Source organism: Phoxinus phoxinus (assembly GCF_949152265.1).
Source record: "Phoxinus phoxinus genome assembly, chromosome: 18".
NCBI classification, from domain to species: domain Eukaryota; kingdom Metazoa; phylum Chordata; class Actinopteri; order Cypriniformes; family Leuciscidae; genus Phoxinus; species Phoxinus phoxinus.
In genome coordinates, this window is record NC_136893.1 from 9,223,159 (window position 1) to 9,239,900 (window position 16,742).

At 36.9% G+C, this 16,742-nt stretch overlaps 1 protein-coding gene across 2 annotated transcripts; it reads right to left on the reverse strand.

Moving 5' to 3' along the window:
- Positions 1-11: 11 nt before the first annotated feature.
- On the reverse strand, positions 12-16,533 carry pan2 (poly(A) specific ribonuclease subunit PAN2). Of its 2 annotated transcripts, none has more exons than XM_079587902.1 (26): positions 16,423-16,533; positions 14,146-14,446; positions 13,653-13,822; positions 13,354-13,474; positions 12,730-12,807; positions 11,732-12,002; positions 9,867-10,212; positions 8,711-8,807; positions 8,274-8,393; positions 7,870-7,989; positions 7,393-7,521; positions 7,067-7,266; positions 6,804-6,952; positions 6,518-6,624; positions 6,116-6,214; positions 5,788-5,870; positions 5,288-5,429; positions 5,010-5,147; positions 4,868-4,927; positions 4,649-4,739; positions 3,722-3,879; positions 3,490-3,633; positions 2,027-2,206; positions 1,841-1,934; positions 1,545-1,748; positions 12-876 (listed from the first exon to the last, which is right to left on the reverse strand). In XM_079587902.1, exons 2-26 carry the CDS (start codon positions 14,431-14,433, stop codon positions 842-844), a joined length of 3,624 nt encoding a protein of 1,207 aa, XP_079444028.1. In that variant the 5' UTR covers positions 14,434-14,446; positions 16,423-16,533; the 3' UTR covers positions 12-841. The 2 variants fall into 2 exon arrangements, with proteins under 2 accessions (XP_079444028.1, XP_079444029.1); XM_079587903.1 differs by having other exon boundaries at positions 202-876; positions 1,557-1,748; positions 16,423-16,502.
- Between the last annotated feature and the right edge of the window lie 209 nt (positions 16,534-16,742).

The window sequence follows — 16,742 nt, forward strand, 5'->3', positions numbered from 1 at the left end:
TTAAATTATTGCTAAATCAAATATATTACTTTATTTGAACAGAGAGAGACAAAATCAAGAGAACGATTTACTCTTAAATCAGTATTTCTTGTGAGCATATACACCGGACAAGAATGATATCCAGCTAATTAAGTATTTTAGAGGGCAGAGCATAACTGGAAAACTCGATTGTTCCACTCTATTGCTGTTTTATGTGTTTTTATAGAATAGCATTTTATTGTTTGAAGTTTCATTTGCATAAGGTCTTTGAGAACATAACTATAACATAAAGAGATTTTCATCTGGTTTTTACTTTGAGAACTACATCAGCCCTCAGAGATGGACTAGGAGATTTATCCAAAAGTCTTTATTCAGCTGCCACTTTATGGAAATGTACATCATAGATACAACGTAGAAAAGAACAGTAAATCCATTGAGAGCTTAATCCATATTCTGTGTGCAGTAATTCATATTAGTGAAGTTTCTGACTCAATATAAATACCTTGGTGCAAAAGGCCACCGTGTAGTCAACACTTGGTTCATACATTTTAAATTCACAATTTAAAGTCTCAGTCGTAAAAAAAAAAATATGTCCCCCTTATTCATATTCTTCCTGACAGACACATATACAGGAGAAAACCCTGACATGATGAATTAATTTAAATTTAATTTATTTTGATTCCCCAATTTTTAACGGGCAAAACTGATTTTTTATATCACAGAATAACATGTCTTATTTCAGATTTGCTACCTAATGACATGAAATATACTGAGATGTTGATGGTGAACACTGAAAGGCTGTACAAGAAATGACGTGAGCTGGCATCTGTTTGGCAGGAATATAACCAACACGAGAGTCGAATCATAAACCCATAACCGAGGGAAACACGGCTGTTCCTGCAGAGGGAAAAGAGCATCAGAAGTCCATCTAACAACATCTGTTAAACTTGTGGACACATAAAAATGATAAACAGGACAAAAGAAAGAGTTTTTAAAATGACAGGCACATGCTTTGTTATGTGGTTAAATTTAAACATTTCAGTTCTTTGCAATTACACTGCAGCGATAAGACAAAAATATTTCCCAGGCTGATTAACTGGCCAATATTTGGTCAATATTCTGCCTTTTTGGGCAGTTTGCAGAAGATTTACCTCCTCATTGTGTCAGTTATAAAAATCTACCGAAAGATAACTCTATCCATCACACTAATAATGCAACTCAACCAGGCTTCGCTTATTTTTGTCATGTATGCCTTAGGCTGAAATTATTTAAATGAGGAATAATGTGACGTGTAATTATGATGTAAAATTAGTGTGCATTTCATTGTATTATTTCAATGTATTTCATTGTATTATGTATACTGTATTTTAGCGAAATAGCTCACAAGATATCAGTACTAGCATTTGATAAACCCATACTGGTCAACTGTGAATGCATTGCTTCTAAACAGTTTGCCACCCTCTAAAAATATTATACTATTATTTATGTAATAATTATTGTTTATAGACATCAGCAATGATATATATTATGTGAAATAATGTCACTGCCATGTCAGTGATTCGTACTTTTTGGGCTACCTTGACCGTCTGCAGAGTCAATGTCTGGGACTTTCCAGTCTTGCTTGCGTCCTTTCTCATAAAGAGCCTTGAGAACCTTCCGGAACTCTTCTTTTCCTCCGTTATGACTCAGTTCCAGGTACTTCCTGTACAACTGTAGGGCAGTCCGTGCATCTTCAATACTATCATGAGTTTCACCCTGGATGTTCAGATCTAAACAAATATTAAAAAAGCCATAAAACGCTGATACACGGAAAATGACATATGAGCTCAGGAGATAAGGAAAGTTTGTGAGAGAAACCTACCTAGAAAGTACCATGCCAGGAAACGCAGAGATATCATTCGTTTCCTAGGCATGTGGAAGAGGTAGACGGTGTCAATCACCTGGTCTTTTGGAACCTACGAAATGTGAGGGGCTTAATATTGGTTTCCATTTTAAACTTACTTTCCACATACTAAATAAAATATGAACTTACACAAATTCAACTCACCATCAAGTTAATGACCCGAAAATCCTTCTGTAAGCCGTGGCCGACAAAGCGAACGCCAGTGTCGATAAGAAATCGCAGTTTAAGATACGTAGACTTCAGAGTAGTCAAGTGTTTGGATGAAATCTTTGCATCCAGGTCTCCAGGTTTGATACCAGAGTACTGAGTCAGGTAGTCCACCACCTGTACATGCAAAGAGGTTAAACTCGTAAGAAACAGAAAGTGCTTTCCCAACATTTTGAACATGATTTCAAGTTTTTGACAAAAATGCCGAAAGCAGACGTACAGTAATATGGAAATCACTATTCCAGTACAGTGATTCACCTTACGCTTAAATTATTTTAAAAAAGAATGACCGTTATGATGACGGTAACATATATCTCCTGAAAACTGAGGTTATCACTTTATGAGGTCATTAAAAAGCCCTTATCATTTCCAAAGGTAATTTCCCTATTATAAGAGTTTGATTTTGGCCACATACACACAGCAGCTAAATTCGGTTGTTAATTGTTACTCTTCACACATGTTACTCTTCTGTATGTGTGCAGTGCAAGAAAGTCACAGGGAAAGAGGTATGAGTGTTACTTACTCGTGTTGCCAGATCTTGCTAAAAAAAAACACTGAACAAGAACAAGCTCATAATAAACCGAAATAAATCCAAATGCTTTATATTGAAAATAAGATCAAAATATTGTGACTCTCACCTTCCCAATTTAATAACTTTATAAACTCGAACGTTTTATGAGCCAAGCTTAAACAGCAACCCAAAAACGCTTATAGTAAGTGGACATGGCAACACTGCAAGAGAGCGCTCTGCGAACACGACACCTCTGTCGGGGGTGGTTCAGTTTCAATTGCAATACACAACGGCTGCATATGTAATCACATACTTCCTTACTATATAGTAGGTAAAAAACAGTAGGTGACAAAAGAATTATGTCCGAATTCACAGTACTCATTAAAGAGTAGGCAAAAAAAGTCCCTGGATGACCTACTTCTTTCAGCGAAATTCAGAAGTGGTTTCGGACACTTTACTATCCCATGATGCCATGGGAGAGGATTCAAGAATGGCAGTGAAGAGATGTAACTGACGCTGTTAGGTCACGTGATAATGACAGCATGGCGAATGTAGTACGTCCAGATTACACTCATTCATACTATATAGAATGTACTTTTTTTAGGGGTTGTGAGGTAATTACTTATTTAAAATATGTACATACTCAAGAGAGCACGCGATTTCGGACGCAGCCAATGAGTCTTTTGTTGCTGTAATATTATTACTTTGGTAAAAAATAGCGGATACCAAACTGCTGGTATGATTACCACGGTGTTATTACAGTTTCAGGAGTGAGTTGTGTTCAGTACACACACAGACAATGATCATTTAGGGGGTTCACTCCCATATTAACGCGGTTGTAACTTTACACTGTGTACATGTGCTTAGAATGTTTTGACAGAGTATTGACCTGTTCCTGTGTAGATATGTAGTCATCAATGAACGGCACTCCCTCATTGGGACCCTGGCCTCTCACGCATGTGATACGAGCGACAGACATCTGGCTGGGCTTAATGGTGGACTTGGTCCCGTCACTGCGCAGTTCTGCCTCTTCCTGTTCAAGCACACGAAAGCATTAAATATTTGGAGTAGGAAATTTCTTCTTTTTTTTTTAAATGTTCGAATATTAGTTTCCTACTGACCTGGTTGAGTGTGACAAACTCTGCGTCTAATCCAACAAGGTCTCCAGCCTGCGGCATCTCGCTCATCATTAGGGGGATGAAGGTGGCGTGACTCTTCCTCTGTTTCCGTGCCAACGAGGCCTCCGTCAGCAGAACGCTGGCTTCAATGGGGTTCTTGACTATAAGGGAAATGGAGTAGATGCAATAATTAAAATGATACAAAAACAAAACAGCTGCAAAAAAAAATGTCACACAAAAAAAACAATATACATTATAAAGGTTTATAATCATAATAAAATACAAGCAAACTTCATAACCGTTTTGTGCTAACATTAAAAAAAATTAATGAGAAGATTACACTATAGTACAGTTCAAAAGTTTGGGGTGAGAAAGATTTTTTAAATGTTGTTGAAAGTGTCTCATATTCACCAATGCGATTATTGTGTGAAATTGTGAAATATTATAACAAATTAAAATAAATGTTTTCTATTTGAATACATTTTAAATTGTAATTTATTCCTGTGATGGCAAAGCTGTATTTTCAGCATCATTACTCCAGTCTTCAGTGTCTCATGATCCTTCAGAAATCATTCTCAGATGCCGATTTGCTGCTCAAGAAACATTTATTATTTTTATCAATGTTGAAAACAGTTGAGCGGTTTAACATTTTTGTGGATTCTTGTGTTTATCTTTCATGATTCTTTGATTAATAGAAAGTTCAAAAGAACAGCATTTATTTAAAACAGAAATATTTCTAAGATTATAAGTCTTTACTGTCACTTTTGATTGATTTAATGCATCCTTGCTATGTATATTATACTATGCATATTACAAATGTTACATAATTATAAAAAAAAGGAAGCAAAATGTGTTTTGTGTGTGTGTGTGTGATAACTGATAAATTTTTAAAGAGAGGGTGTATTTAAAGTCAGATAAAGTGTCACATACTTCGCAAATCATACTTGGCGTTGTAGTTCCTCTTGATGTAGTAAAGTACAGCCGGAACCTTCCAGTTCGCATCAAACTGTGCTGATTCAGCCTAATGAAGATATGTTTCGTGAAACAATTTAGTGTCATTAAAAAAAAAAAAAAAATTACTGAGCTAATACATTACAGTGTATATGGAGTGTGTAAAGTGGAAATTTGTCTGATGTTTCGTATTTTTACCTTGTCAATCGGCTCAATCAGAAAATCATTGAACAGATACCACTGCTGGTGTGTTACTCCCTGAAAGCAAAACACAGAAAACTCAGTTCGTGTCCAACATATCATGTCAAATATCTATAAGTGCTTAAAAGACTTAGCTCACTTCTTTCCTCTGATGGTAGGTCTCGCCCACTTTGATATGTGCCACCAGGTTTCCTCCGGTCCGAGCATCTTGGATATGAGACACAGTGACGACCAAGTCATACACACAAGCCCCATCTGCCTCTGCACTTTCAGTCAGCTATGAGAAGAAAAAAGTCACAATTCGGTTGAGCAGAGTTCTCTTTTAATAACCTCCAATGTCATCTGTCTGAGGTTTGACAATCCTTGATATGGTTAATGAAGTTCATCTGTTGGAAAGAGTGAAAAGGTGTTCCTCACCTCCTCTCCCTCAGACAGGCAGCTGACCTCCAGGCCCTGAGACTTACTAATGCACATCTTCAAACTAAGAGGGATCCACACGTGCCTCATGTCCTCCGCTTGAGAGTCAAATGGCAAGCCCTCCCCAGTGCACAGCTCTTCCCTGTTCACAACACGTGCACACACACATATATAATTAGAATATATATGCATCAGGGTTAGTACCATTAACTAAAACTATTTATTTCTGTTAATTGAAATAAAGCTCAAATAAAATATAAATATTAGTTGAAAAACTTAATCTAAATGAAAATTAGAAATGTTGCATTGGCAAGTTTAAGTTGAAGCACTAAAATTATTAACTGGAAATAATTAAACAAATAGTATTATTTAAAAAAAAAACTATTAAAATGCACATAATGCACATATTGAAATGACTAACTGAAATAACATGAAAACTAAAATAAACTAAAATATCACATGCATACATATATATGCGTTTCTCCAATCATCACACTTACTCTAAACACCATTCTGTCGGTAGAGGCTCTTTGGGTTTGGGAGGTTCAGCAGCCTCTTTCTTTAGGGCTTTGCTGAACGCATACTGTAAACAAAAAGAGTATTCATTGCTGAATGAATGGAAAATCAAGACAAATCAATGTGCCTAGAGTTTTTTTACACCAATTATACACCGATCAGCTGAATGAACAGGCTGTTGCATTGCTGATGAGGATTTTTAACTCACGACGCAAGCGGATGTGTAAAGAATTAGAGAACATTTAAGGGCAGATTTATGGCTGTAAATACATGACTATATATTCTGGCAACAGAAAGGGATATGGGTCTGACCTCCGTCTGTGCCTTCCAGAACTCTGCCTCTTTAGCGCTGTTCACCTCACAGTTGATCACCAGAACATCAGGCAGACAGCGAATGTTCCTGGTCTGCACCTAAAAATAGATATGCATTTAGTATTTAGCCATATACTGTATGTACACTACCGTTCAGTAATATTTTTTGAAATATTTTTGAAAGGAGTGTCTTATGCACACACAAGGCTGCAATTATTTGACCAACAATACAGTAATACTGTTATATTTTATTACAATTTAAAATAAATGTTTTCTATTTTAAAATGTAATTTATTCCTGTGATGGCAAAGCCGATTTCTCATTTCTTCAGTGTCACATGATCCTTCAGAAGTCATTGTAATCATTCATCAAATTTTGTAAGAAAAAGAAGGAATGACTTACTGTTGGCTGGTATTTCTCACAGTTCTCACACCAGGCCTGTGTGCTCTGTTCCAGACAGATACTCTTCTTCAGGATGTCTGCGAAGTCATATTCCTCTATCGTCTTATCTGTCCACATCCATTAAAAAAAGCAATCCAATTATTTAATTAATTCAGTTTCTAGATCAAGAAAAATCAAACCACTCTCCACAAAACCTTTTAAAACTCTAGCAAAACATCTGTAATTCATGCCCATGCTGGTCTATATATAGATGTGTGAATATAATGTGTGGTGTGGTGGTTCTGACCCTGAGAGCTGTGCTCCGGGTAGTGCATGGTAAACAGCAGAGTCAAAGAAGAGCGAACCGTCTCCTTTCCACAGCGACACAAACTGCTGTTCTCCACTTCACAGCCAAACAACCGGCCAATCACAGACTCGCCTGTGGAACCCAGCGCACTGCCATTGACACAAAACACAAATTGTTCTTAACTCAGTGTTGTGTAATCTGTTGCATTGAATTGATGGGGCTTGTGTTTCATGAATGATGCAGCACCACTGTGGACTCCACACCTGCTGCTGGCTCCTCTGTACGCCTGCGGTCCTTCCTGCTCCAGTGTTTCCTGATGCAGCTGTGCGAGAATAAAACGGTTCCAGCTCTGGATGAGACGTCCCAGACGGGCTTTCCCTGTCTGCTCATCAGAGTCAGCCAGGATCAAACCCAACGCCGATGCCTCTGGAATTGTCCGGAAAGCCCGGAGAAAATTACTGGCCTGTGAAGGAAACAAACAAACAAATGCTATGTGCATGTGCATACGCTATGCATGACTGATGGAATAGATCTGCAACCACAGCTGGTGGTGATGAACTCTGATTGGATGACGAGCTCTACCGTATACCTGGCAGGGGTCTCCTCTACTCAAGTCCAGCATGTGAAAAAGGAACCCCAGCTCACAGGCCAGGCAGAACTCCTTCTGACACAAGTGATTCTGTACCAGGCACCGGATTGGCTCCAGGAAGTACAGCACCTGTCACAGCACAAACAGGGTTAACTATTAATGCAATTCTAGAGAGCTAATACATCCAAAGTGAAACTTGTGCATTCCCAAAATTCCTTAGAGAGCACAAAAAAAATCCCAAGGACTTTTTAGAGTAATCGGCATGTGACATATTGGGATTTCTTTTCTTTTTTTTCAAATTCATCAGACAAACTTCAAATTGCATTTCAAATAAAATATATAACTAAAACATTTTATATATTATATGTATGCATTTACTTTAAAATATGAATGTACTTGTATATTGATTATTAGTTATATTTAACTATTAATAAATATAATAATAATATTGCAGTAAAAGAGTGTGTGTGTTATCACCTGGATCATGCAGTTACAGTACGCATTGGGTATGTGAGGCTCCAGACCAGCAAACAGAGTCCGGTTATAGTGCTTAAAATCAAAGTCTTCCAGTCCCAGTTTGGAATATTTAATGGTCACCTGACATAAACATAAGTCACATAATCAGAACAGCCTTATCCCAGTGCTTCAGGTGTGTTTAATAAACATGAGAATCAATACGGATTGGGCAATAGAGCATTGTGATTAATTATTAATATTTTATTCTTCAGTTCAGTTTTTGTTCTAAAAACAGTATATATAACATCATCTCATCTAAAAGGAATTTGCATGCAATCATTTGTAATGGACCAAATAGCTCAAGTGGTGTGTCATTATTTGAACAAAGCATCACCAAGATCATTGGTTTCATGGCTCATCACTACCTTCCTGTATTTCTTTGGAATCATGTAAAGATGCGGCTCCTCATCTCGACCAATAGGAGACTCCGGGACCTGATTATAGCTGTCATACTCAAGTTCTACGTCTTTTATCTTATAAGGAACCTGGGAAAAACAGAGATAAAATGTTTAAAGAAATCACCGGTTATATGGCATTACTGAACTGAAATGATTGACACATTGTCAAATAACATACCAAAGACACTGGATCAGCAACATTACTGTAAGACATATGACTTCACTCTTATAACATATGGAAATGGTTTGTTTTGACTAATTTTAATTACTCAATAATTGTTTAGTAACCATGTTTATACATTTAATGATGCTGAAACCATTGAAACATTTCAATTCAGTATTTTGCCATCTTTAGATGATTCAAACATAAACTAGAATCAAGTTTGAAAAGAGCACATGCTTGCCTGGTTTCTGGGACGGGTTCTAGGATTGGGGGCATATCCAATAAAGCCCACAGTCTTCATAGTCCTAAGAATCTCTGCATCTACCGCAGGGGCCCGCCTGACAACGTGAAAAGAATCAACATCAACAAACCACCACACATCTCATTTGTTGAGGAGGGAATTGATATTCATAAACTACATAAATAAAATTGGTGTCAATAAAAAAAAGTGTGAGATACCAGATATAATTTTGCTCAAATTGAAGAATATCACAACAAATCCAGTTCTAGTATTTATGGTCATGACCTAGAATGAGACATACTGCAGGGGGCAGTATTACTCAATAACACTCGGATACAGGGGATGTGTGCAAAACACCATACTGCATGACATTCTGCAAAAAATAGTATTCATATTGTGCACAGTATGCAAACTGAATGTATACATAGAAACCCAAGATGACCTACTGAATTTGCCAAAACATGCAGTATACAAAAGAACACAATGAAGTATGTTCAACCTTTAATTTCCAATGAAATACCAGCAGCAATTTTTATCTTCTTTTTTTACTTATAATTTGATTGAACAGACAATGTTTCCACAATATTAAATAAATAAATACATGTGAAATAATCAATATAACAATACATATATAAACAATAACCTAATTCTCATGGATCTTCAAGCACTATATCCTTTACAAAATATTTGAAAATATTTATATATGCACTATCATTGAAAAGTTTGCGGTCAGAAAGAAATAATTCGGTAAGGATGCATTAAACTGATTAAAAGTGACAGTAAAGACATTTACAATGTTATAGAAATATTGATATTTCCAATAAATGTTGTTCAGAATCATGCCAAAAATCTGCATGTTTGCCACAAAAATATCAAGTGGTACAACTGTTTGCAAAGTCAAAAATGTTTCTTAAGCACCAAATCAGCATATTAGAATTATTTCTGAAGGATCATGTGACACTAAAGACTGGAGTAATAATACTGAAAATACAGCTTTGCCATTATAGGAATAAATATATATTTTTAAATGTATTAAAATTGAAAAGCATTATTTAAATTGTAATATTGAAATTAATGTTTTTACTGTATTTTGATCAAATAAATGCAGCCTTGGTGAGCATAAGCATATATAAGGTAGAATGAGGCTCAGTCATACCTGGGGCTAGGGTTGATAAGGGGGGTGGGCCAATCAGAGAGCAGGGGCTCTGTGCTGGTAAGGGGCATTGGCAGAAGGCACAGAGGCATCAGCTCATGGTTCCAATCCAGCTGGGGCAAGGAGTCCACCAGGCAGGGCAGGGCTAACTCCGTCTCCCTGGAGTAACTGTTGAAGGACACCTCTGGGGCGCTGGACCACAGGTGCACACCGCCACCAGAGTCCCCAAAGGAGAGCGCCTGTTTGCTGGACGACACATCAAAGCTCATCAGCAGCTGCCCCACTGTGTTGACGTGGAAGACATCAGCCAGACTGGCCAGGCCGGTGGGCTCGCAGAACTGACACTGACCTACAGTGACACACACACCAGGATCTCAGTGACAAATAATAAGCAATAATATTTTTTTATAATATTTGAATGTTTTTTTTTTTAGAATACCATTATTTTTTACCAACACTCTGCTGTAAACAGATATCTTCAATCATACATCGTCATATGAACAACTAGTAAGTTAATAGACTAATACATCACAGTAATGGTTCCTGGTTTATTTCAAATTGGATTTAATGGAAAAATGGCTTGCCGTTTAGTGGAGTCAACTGTAAACTCAGTAACAACTCTGAATGATTCATTGGTCACTAAAGTGACTTATGAATTTCACAAATCAGTGAGTCTAATTAGAACCTGATTCAAAACCAAAAAACCAAAAGGGTTTTTTTGTGTGAATCTTTTTGACTAAGATGACAAAGAACCCGTTTGTAAGAGGCATTTGGTTACTGGTTAAGATCCATCCCCATGCATAGAATCAATAACTTACAATAAGTCACTATAAAAACTAAACGGTTTTAGGTTATATATATATATATATATAACCTAAAAGGTTATATTTATCAAACTGATGCTGATTAAGATTCATCACATCATCTATATGTACAGTATGTGAGAGAGTAAGTAAAAGAGTGTTATCAATTACTTTATTTTTGTGAAGACAACATTTTAATTTTTCTACAATCTTTTATCTTTTAAATTATAAACCAATTAATTTTGCTCTCAAATACAGTATTGTTTAATTGAATAAAAATATCTGCATATAAGTCATATAGTAGCAAACTCTAGCGAGATGATATCTGACAAAACCACGCATGGACTCCCAAATACATTTTTATTTACTTTTTTTTTGCACATTACGACCTGTCTGGAGCCCTGTAAAGGCAAGTAAGTTGTGCAACAAGTTTCAAAATACTCACATATTGTCATAAGTTTAACCTCTGTGCAATCTTTAAAAACTATTTAAGAACTCTGCTTCTCTAACAACTTTTCTTTCCTTTTTTTCTGATTTCAACCAAAACCCAAAGGATAAAAAAATCTAACTCCAGCCAACATTTTGTTCTTTTTCGACTTAAAAAAATACAAAATATTATGCGGTGTGAGAATGTCTTCAAGTCAAGGACATTGCGATGCATGTCTGGGACACTGTTGACCTCAGCACAATTAGTTCATGTGACCCACCGACTGAAAATCTATGTGGACAACATGACAACCACTAAAAGGGAAATGAAAGCAAGGTGGGACTTTTAAATGCTGAAAAACTGCACCTAATGGAGACATAATATCAGCAAGCTTCAGAAAAAAAAGAACTAGATTTAACATGAGTCTGGGAACAACAATGATAGCCCAAAGAAGACCACTATAGGTTGATGAAAATCATTTGCAAGTTGCAAATAAAAGTCCCACGACATTTCGTCAACAGATCAGGGACAGTTGGCTGTTGACTGGGGTGTGGCAACCACTTAATGTTGTCTTTTTAGTGGTAATAGTTAGGTAAATACCAGTACTAGCACTTCCGAGATACACACGTGCATCATACCTGTTTGTGAAATGATAGCCAGACGGGAGGTGTATGTGGGGATAAAGCGGAGAAACACAGGGTCCACATGGACCTGTAGTGGGCTGATGGCCCTCATCATGCGTAGGTCGTACACCATAAGGAACCGGTCACATGACAGTCCATTCAGGCCACGGCTCGAGAAACCACATGCCGCTAATAGGTTACCGTGTACGTCGAAATCTGACAGGCTTCCGGAGAACGCGTCAAACTCAAACTCCATTTTAAATGTACGTGCATCACGCAGAGACACCTGTGACAAATAATTCAGAAATGACAATGGGGAGATTAATTTAACATTGATTACTATATATTTTTATCATATACTTTAGAGATTAATTAAGGTTATGCATATTGATGAATGCATTCAACAATAATGGTTGGAGGAATCAATCATTATCTATAAATCTACACCAGAAACAAATTAATTTATTTGCAGCATTAAGATTTTAGGTTAACTCACCTTTTAGTTTTTTGTTTTGTTTTTTTACTGTATACAAATATGTATTTCATTCATAAAACTGCATGAATAAAAATAAATCTTACAATAATTTGTAGAAAAATGTTGGCAAATGACATTATCTGTAGTTACTAACAAAATAAATATATTCATTGAATATATATATTCACTGCAATGTGATCATATAAACTGTTGTGGTGAGACAGATCGATCCATGCACATAGAGCTCTTCCACTTAATTGTTGTGGACAAGCTGAAAATTCCAACAACCAAATAGTCTGAGCTGATCTGCATGTGATAAATTCAGGAATGTATGAATGAACAAAAAGAAAAAGCCCTATGTATTCTACCCGTGTTTATAGCTAAAGTGTAGGCAGCACGTTTCCACATGAGATAACAACAAAACTTTTCACACACCACATCCCTCTATTTCTGTGGGAAAAGCGAAAGGAGGAAACTGTGTGTTCCACATCCACATCCATTTTCGTTTTACTCCCTTTACTCCCTTCGTTTTACTCACCTTGCCAGATGTGTGACCGCAAAAAAAGAAGCGATTGGACTGTCTCATGATGGCGACTCCAGGCACTTCAACAGTAAACTAGAGTGACAGTAGAAATGAAATGAACACTTTAGAAAAAAGATCTCTAAAACATCCCATCATAAATGTTGTCAAATGAGTCTTGAAAACATTCATAGATGTTAAAAATAATTTTAAAAAAATAATTTAAAAAATAATATAAATTGAAAAGAATGAAATGAATGCCATTAAAATAAATATAAATTAAATTAAATAAATGCAAATAAATAAATATAGATTTAAAAAAGACTAAAACAATAAACATTAACAAAGTTATAAACAAAGCTGAACTATAAAATATTTAAATTTATTTTATATATTTTTTTATCATTATTTCTAAAAGAAACAAAGATAATATTCTTTCTAGAGATTTTATTTGTTTAATGATCTATAAAAATATATATAATATATAAATATATATAATTATATATATACATTATTTAAAAAATGAACTATAAAATGTTTTTAAAAAATTATTATCTTTATTTAAAAAGTTTATTAATAAATGCTTTATAAAAATATGTAGAGCTAGTAAAGAATTACCGAAGTGGTATTGTATCACCTTACTTTTTGTGTTTCTTGTACTGTGGTGAGGTCAAGTTCTACCACATAGTTCTGCAGACCCCCCATTAACAATGTGTTATTATCGTTCAGAATCAAACTGTGCATGTCTGCACCCTCCTCCATTCTGAAAACAAAATTAATGAATGAACACCCACACATACAGTAGGCATACACAAGCAAATAAAACCATTTATTACAGTATTCACAGTATTTTCTGTACGACCCCCTTTCGAGGGCTTATGACTCCCACCAGTGCTTGTCTGGACATGTGAATGTAGTATATGTCTAGGTGTGCAACTCACGGAAAATCAAACATAGTAAAACCTCCTCGTGTGAGGCATTTGAGGTTGTTTTTGGTCAGAAACAGCACTCCCGTGTCCATACTCTGGATGTGGCGAATGTCATCAGTCATGTGTACCTGGAAAGAGGAGTAGCGGCCCATTGTCGGACCAAAGAAGGAACTAGCGTGTCCCTGTTATTAAAGAGAGAGGAAAGAACAACCACACACACACACACACAAGTCAGTAATGCAGCTCAGGCTTGTGAATAAAATGACATCATCTCAATGTGGAAGTACATCAGAGATACTGAATTCGATCACTATCAAAACCACAGCTGAATTTTTGGAGTGAGATTAAACTTTAACCTTAAATGTCCCAACTTCAATAGAAATATTTATCCATTCATGCAGAATTTTTGGTGAAAACACTTTCTATGTTGGATGTTGTCTCATTTATAGCTTGGTGTTTTTTTTTTCGGTAATGACATAAATGCAGTGATAATGTGTCACTTCACCCGGTGGTTCCCCATCCACAGGAGCTCCTCCTGCAGGTCGAAGTGTGTGGCCGTCACGGGGATCCCGACCTCAGCAGCCACGCTGTGCAGCTCCGAGTACATGCCCTCCACTATGTGCACGGAGTCGGACCCCGGCACGGCTAACGCATCGGGGTCGAGCTCCACGCCCTGCATCAGCGCGGGGTCGAGCCGTGGGTCCAGGGAAGAGTCCAGACCGGGCTCCATGCTGCCGTGCAGGCCGGGCGCGTATTCGCCCAAGCCCGGGTCCAGACCCTCGAAGTTCATCATGAGGATGGTGATGCTGGGTTAGAGGGACAGCAAAATGAGTTCAAGGGTGCCTTTTGTGTCTCTTATAAATAAATATGAGTCTTTAACTCAATGAAATGGCTTTACGGTTTCCTAGCTGTGTTTCCAATTTCTTCTTAAAAATCAGGAATGTTAAAATCATACTCGCGACCCTTGCATTTTTTTAATGATCATTTTTATTTTTTATATATAAATTTTACCAATTTATTTAATATTTTGCTAATATTAGCATTAAATACAATTTTAGTTAGTGTCATGAAATTGATCAGGCTAGTAATAGCTAAAAAAAAAAACCCGATACATTTAAAAAACATTTATAAGAAATTTACATTTAAATGTATTCCTTTAGCAGACGCTTTTATCCAAAGTGACTTACAAATGAGAACAACAGAAGCAGTTAAACTAACAGTAGGACAACAATATGCAAGAGCTATGACCCTTCCCAGTTTAATCGAATGCAATAAATGTAGGCCTACTTTTTTATATATATAAATATATATATATATATATATATATATATATATATATATATATATATATATAGAGAGAGAGAGAGAGAGAGAGAGAGAGAGAGAGAGAGAGAGAGAGAGAGAGAGAGAGAGAGAGAGAGAGAGAGAGAGAGAGAGAGAGAGAGAGAGAGAGAGAGAGAGAGAGAATAGAAAGTGTTAGTTTTAATGGATCAAGTGTTGCCGAAAAAGATGCATCCTCAGCAGTTTCTTGAAAATGGCTACAGATTCAGCAGCTCTGGTTGAGATCATTCCACCAGCAGAGAACAGTCAAAGAAAAGGTCCGAGAAAGAGATTTTCTGCCTCTTTGAGATGGCACCACAAGACGGCGTTCATTTGCAGACCGCCAGTTTCTGGATGGCACGTTAGTCTGAAGTAATGAGTTTGGGTAAAAGGGAGCAGAGCCAGTGGTGGTTCTGTAGGCAAACGTCAGTGACTGACTTGAATTTGATACGAGCGCCAACTGGCAACCACTGCAGTTTTGTGAGGAGAGGAGTGACGTGTGCTCTCTTCGGCTCATTAAAGACCACTCTAGCTGCAGCCTTTTGGATCAGTTGCGGAGGTTTGACCGAGCAAGCTGGAAGACCAGCCAGGAGAGCATTACAATAGTCAAGTCTGGACTCTGGATAGAACAAGCGCTTGGACAAGGAGTTGCGTAGCATGCTCTGATAGGAAAGGCCTGATCCTTCTAATGTTGTACAAGGCAAATCTGCAGTTCTAGCAATGTGGTCTGTGAAGTTCAATTGATCATCAATCACAACTCCAAGGTTCCTGGCTGACCTTGATGGAGTTATGGACGATGAATCTAAATAAATGGAGAAGTTGTGATGAAGTGTTGGGTTGGCCCGGACCACAAGCAGCTCTGTTTTCGCAAGGTTAAGTTGAAGGTGGTGGTCCTTCATCCAGCCAGAAATGTCTGTCAGGCAGGCTGACAGACAGACATTTACTTTTTAAATTCACCTTTTCAAAATGGAAAGGCACCCTTTTAGATAATGGACCCAGTTGTGGGGGCTTATGTGCTTCTTTTCAAAACCTATAGTGACCTGGCTACCTAGAAAGCATTTTTGAACACCCATGAGTTCAATAAGCGCATTCCACTTCCGAGTGAAACGCCTATGACACCAAATACTGCTGTCTAGGTAGACAGCTCTGTAGATTAGGAAACACAACAGTAAGTTACTGTTGGACTCGACGTAAATAAACGGGACGTTATTTTACCGTGTGCGACAGTTTTCCGGTGTCCTACTGCAGTTCAAACTAGAATTTTTTTATATGAAAATATTTTTAAATTGGGCGTGCATTAATACATCTGAACTAAAGAGCAACGTTATTTGTTTTCTTTGCGTGGAACGTCTGACATCTAACGTTACACTCACGATTTAAAATAGCAAAAAGTCATTTTGGACAACGCAACAAAAAGGGCCTTAAAATGTGTAGTTTGAACATTTAACAGGATAAATCATACCTTTAGACTACAGTTATCCTCGGATCCATATGCACACTACTCCCCCTTCATTCAAAACAAAAACAAGCACGCACTTCCGGGTGAGATCGAACTGCATCCGGGATTATCATTGGCGATAAAACGAAAATATTATTTTATATATTATTTTGTCTGTCAATAAAATATGTTTTAATTCTGAAAAAAATAAACAAACAACAGAAAAAGTTCCGCTATGGAAAAGTTGTAGACAAATATTATCATTATTATCCATTCTCTATTATCTAAAGTCTAGATAATTCTCTAGAGATTCTCTCTCTCTCTCTCTCTCTCTCTCTCTCTCT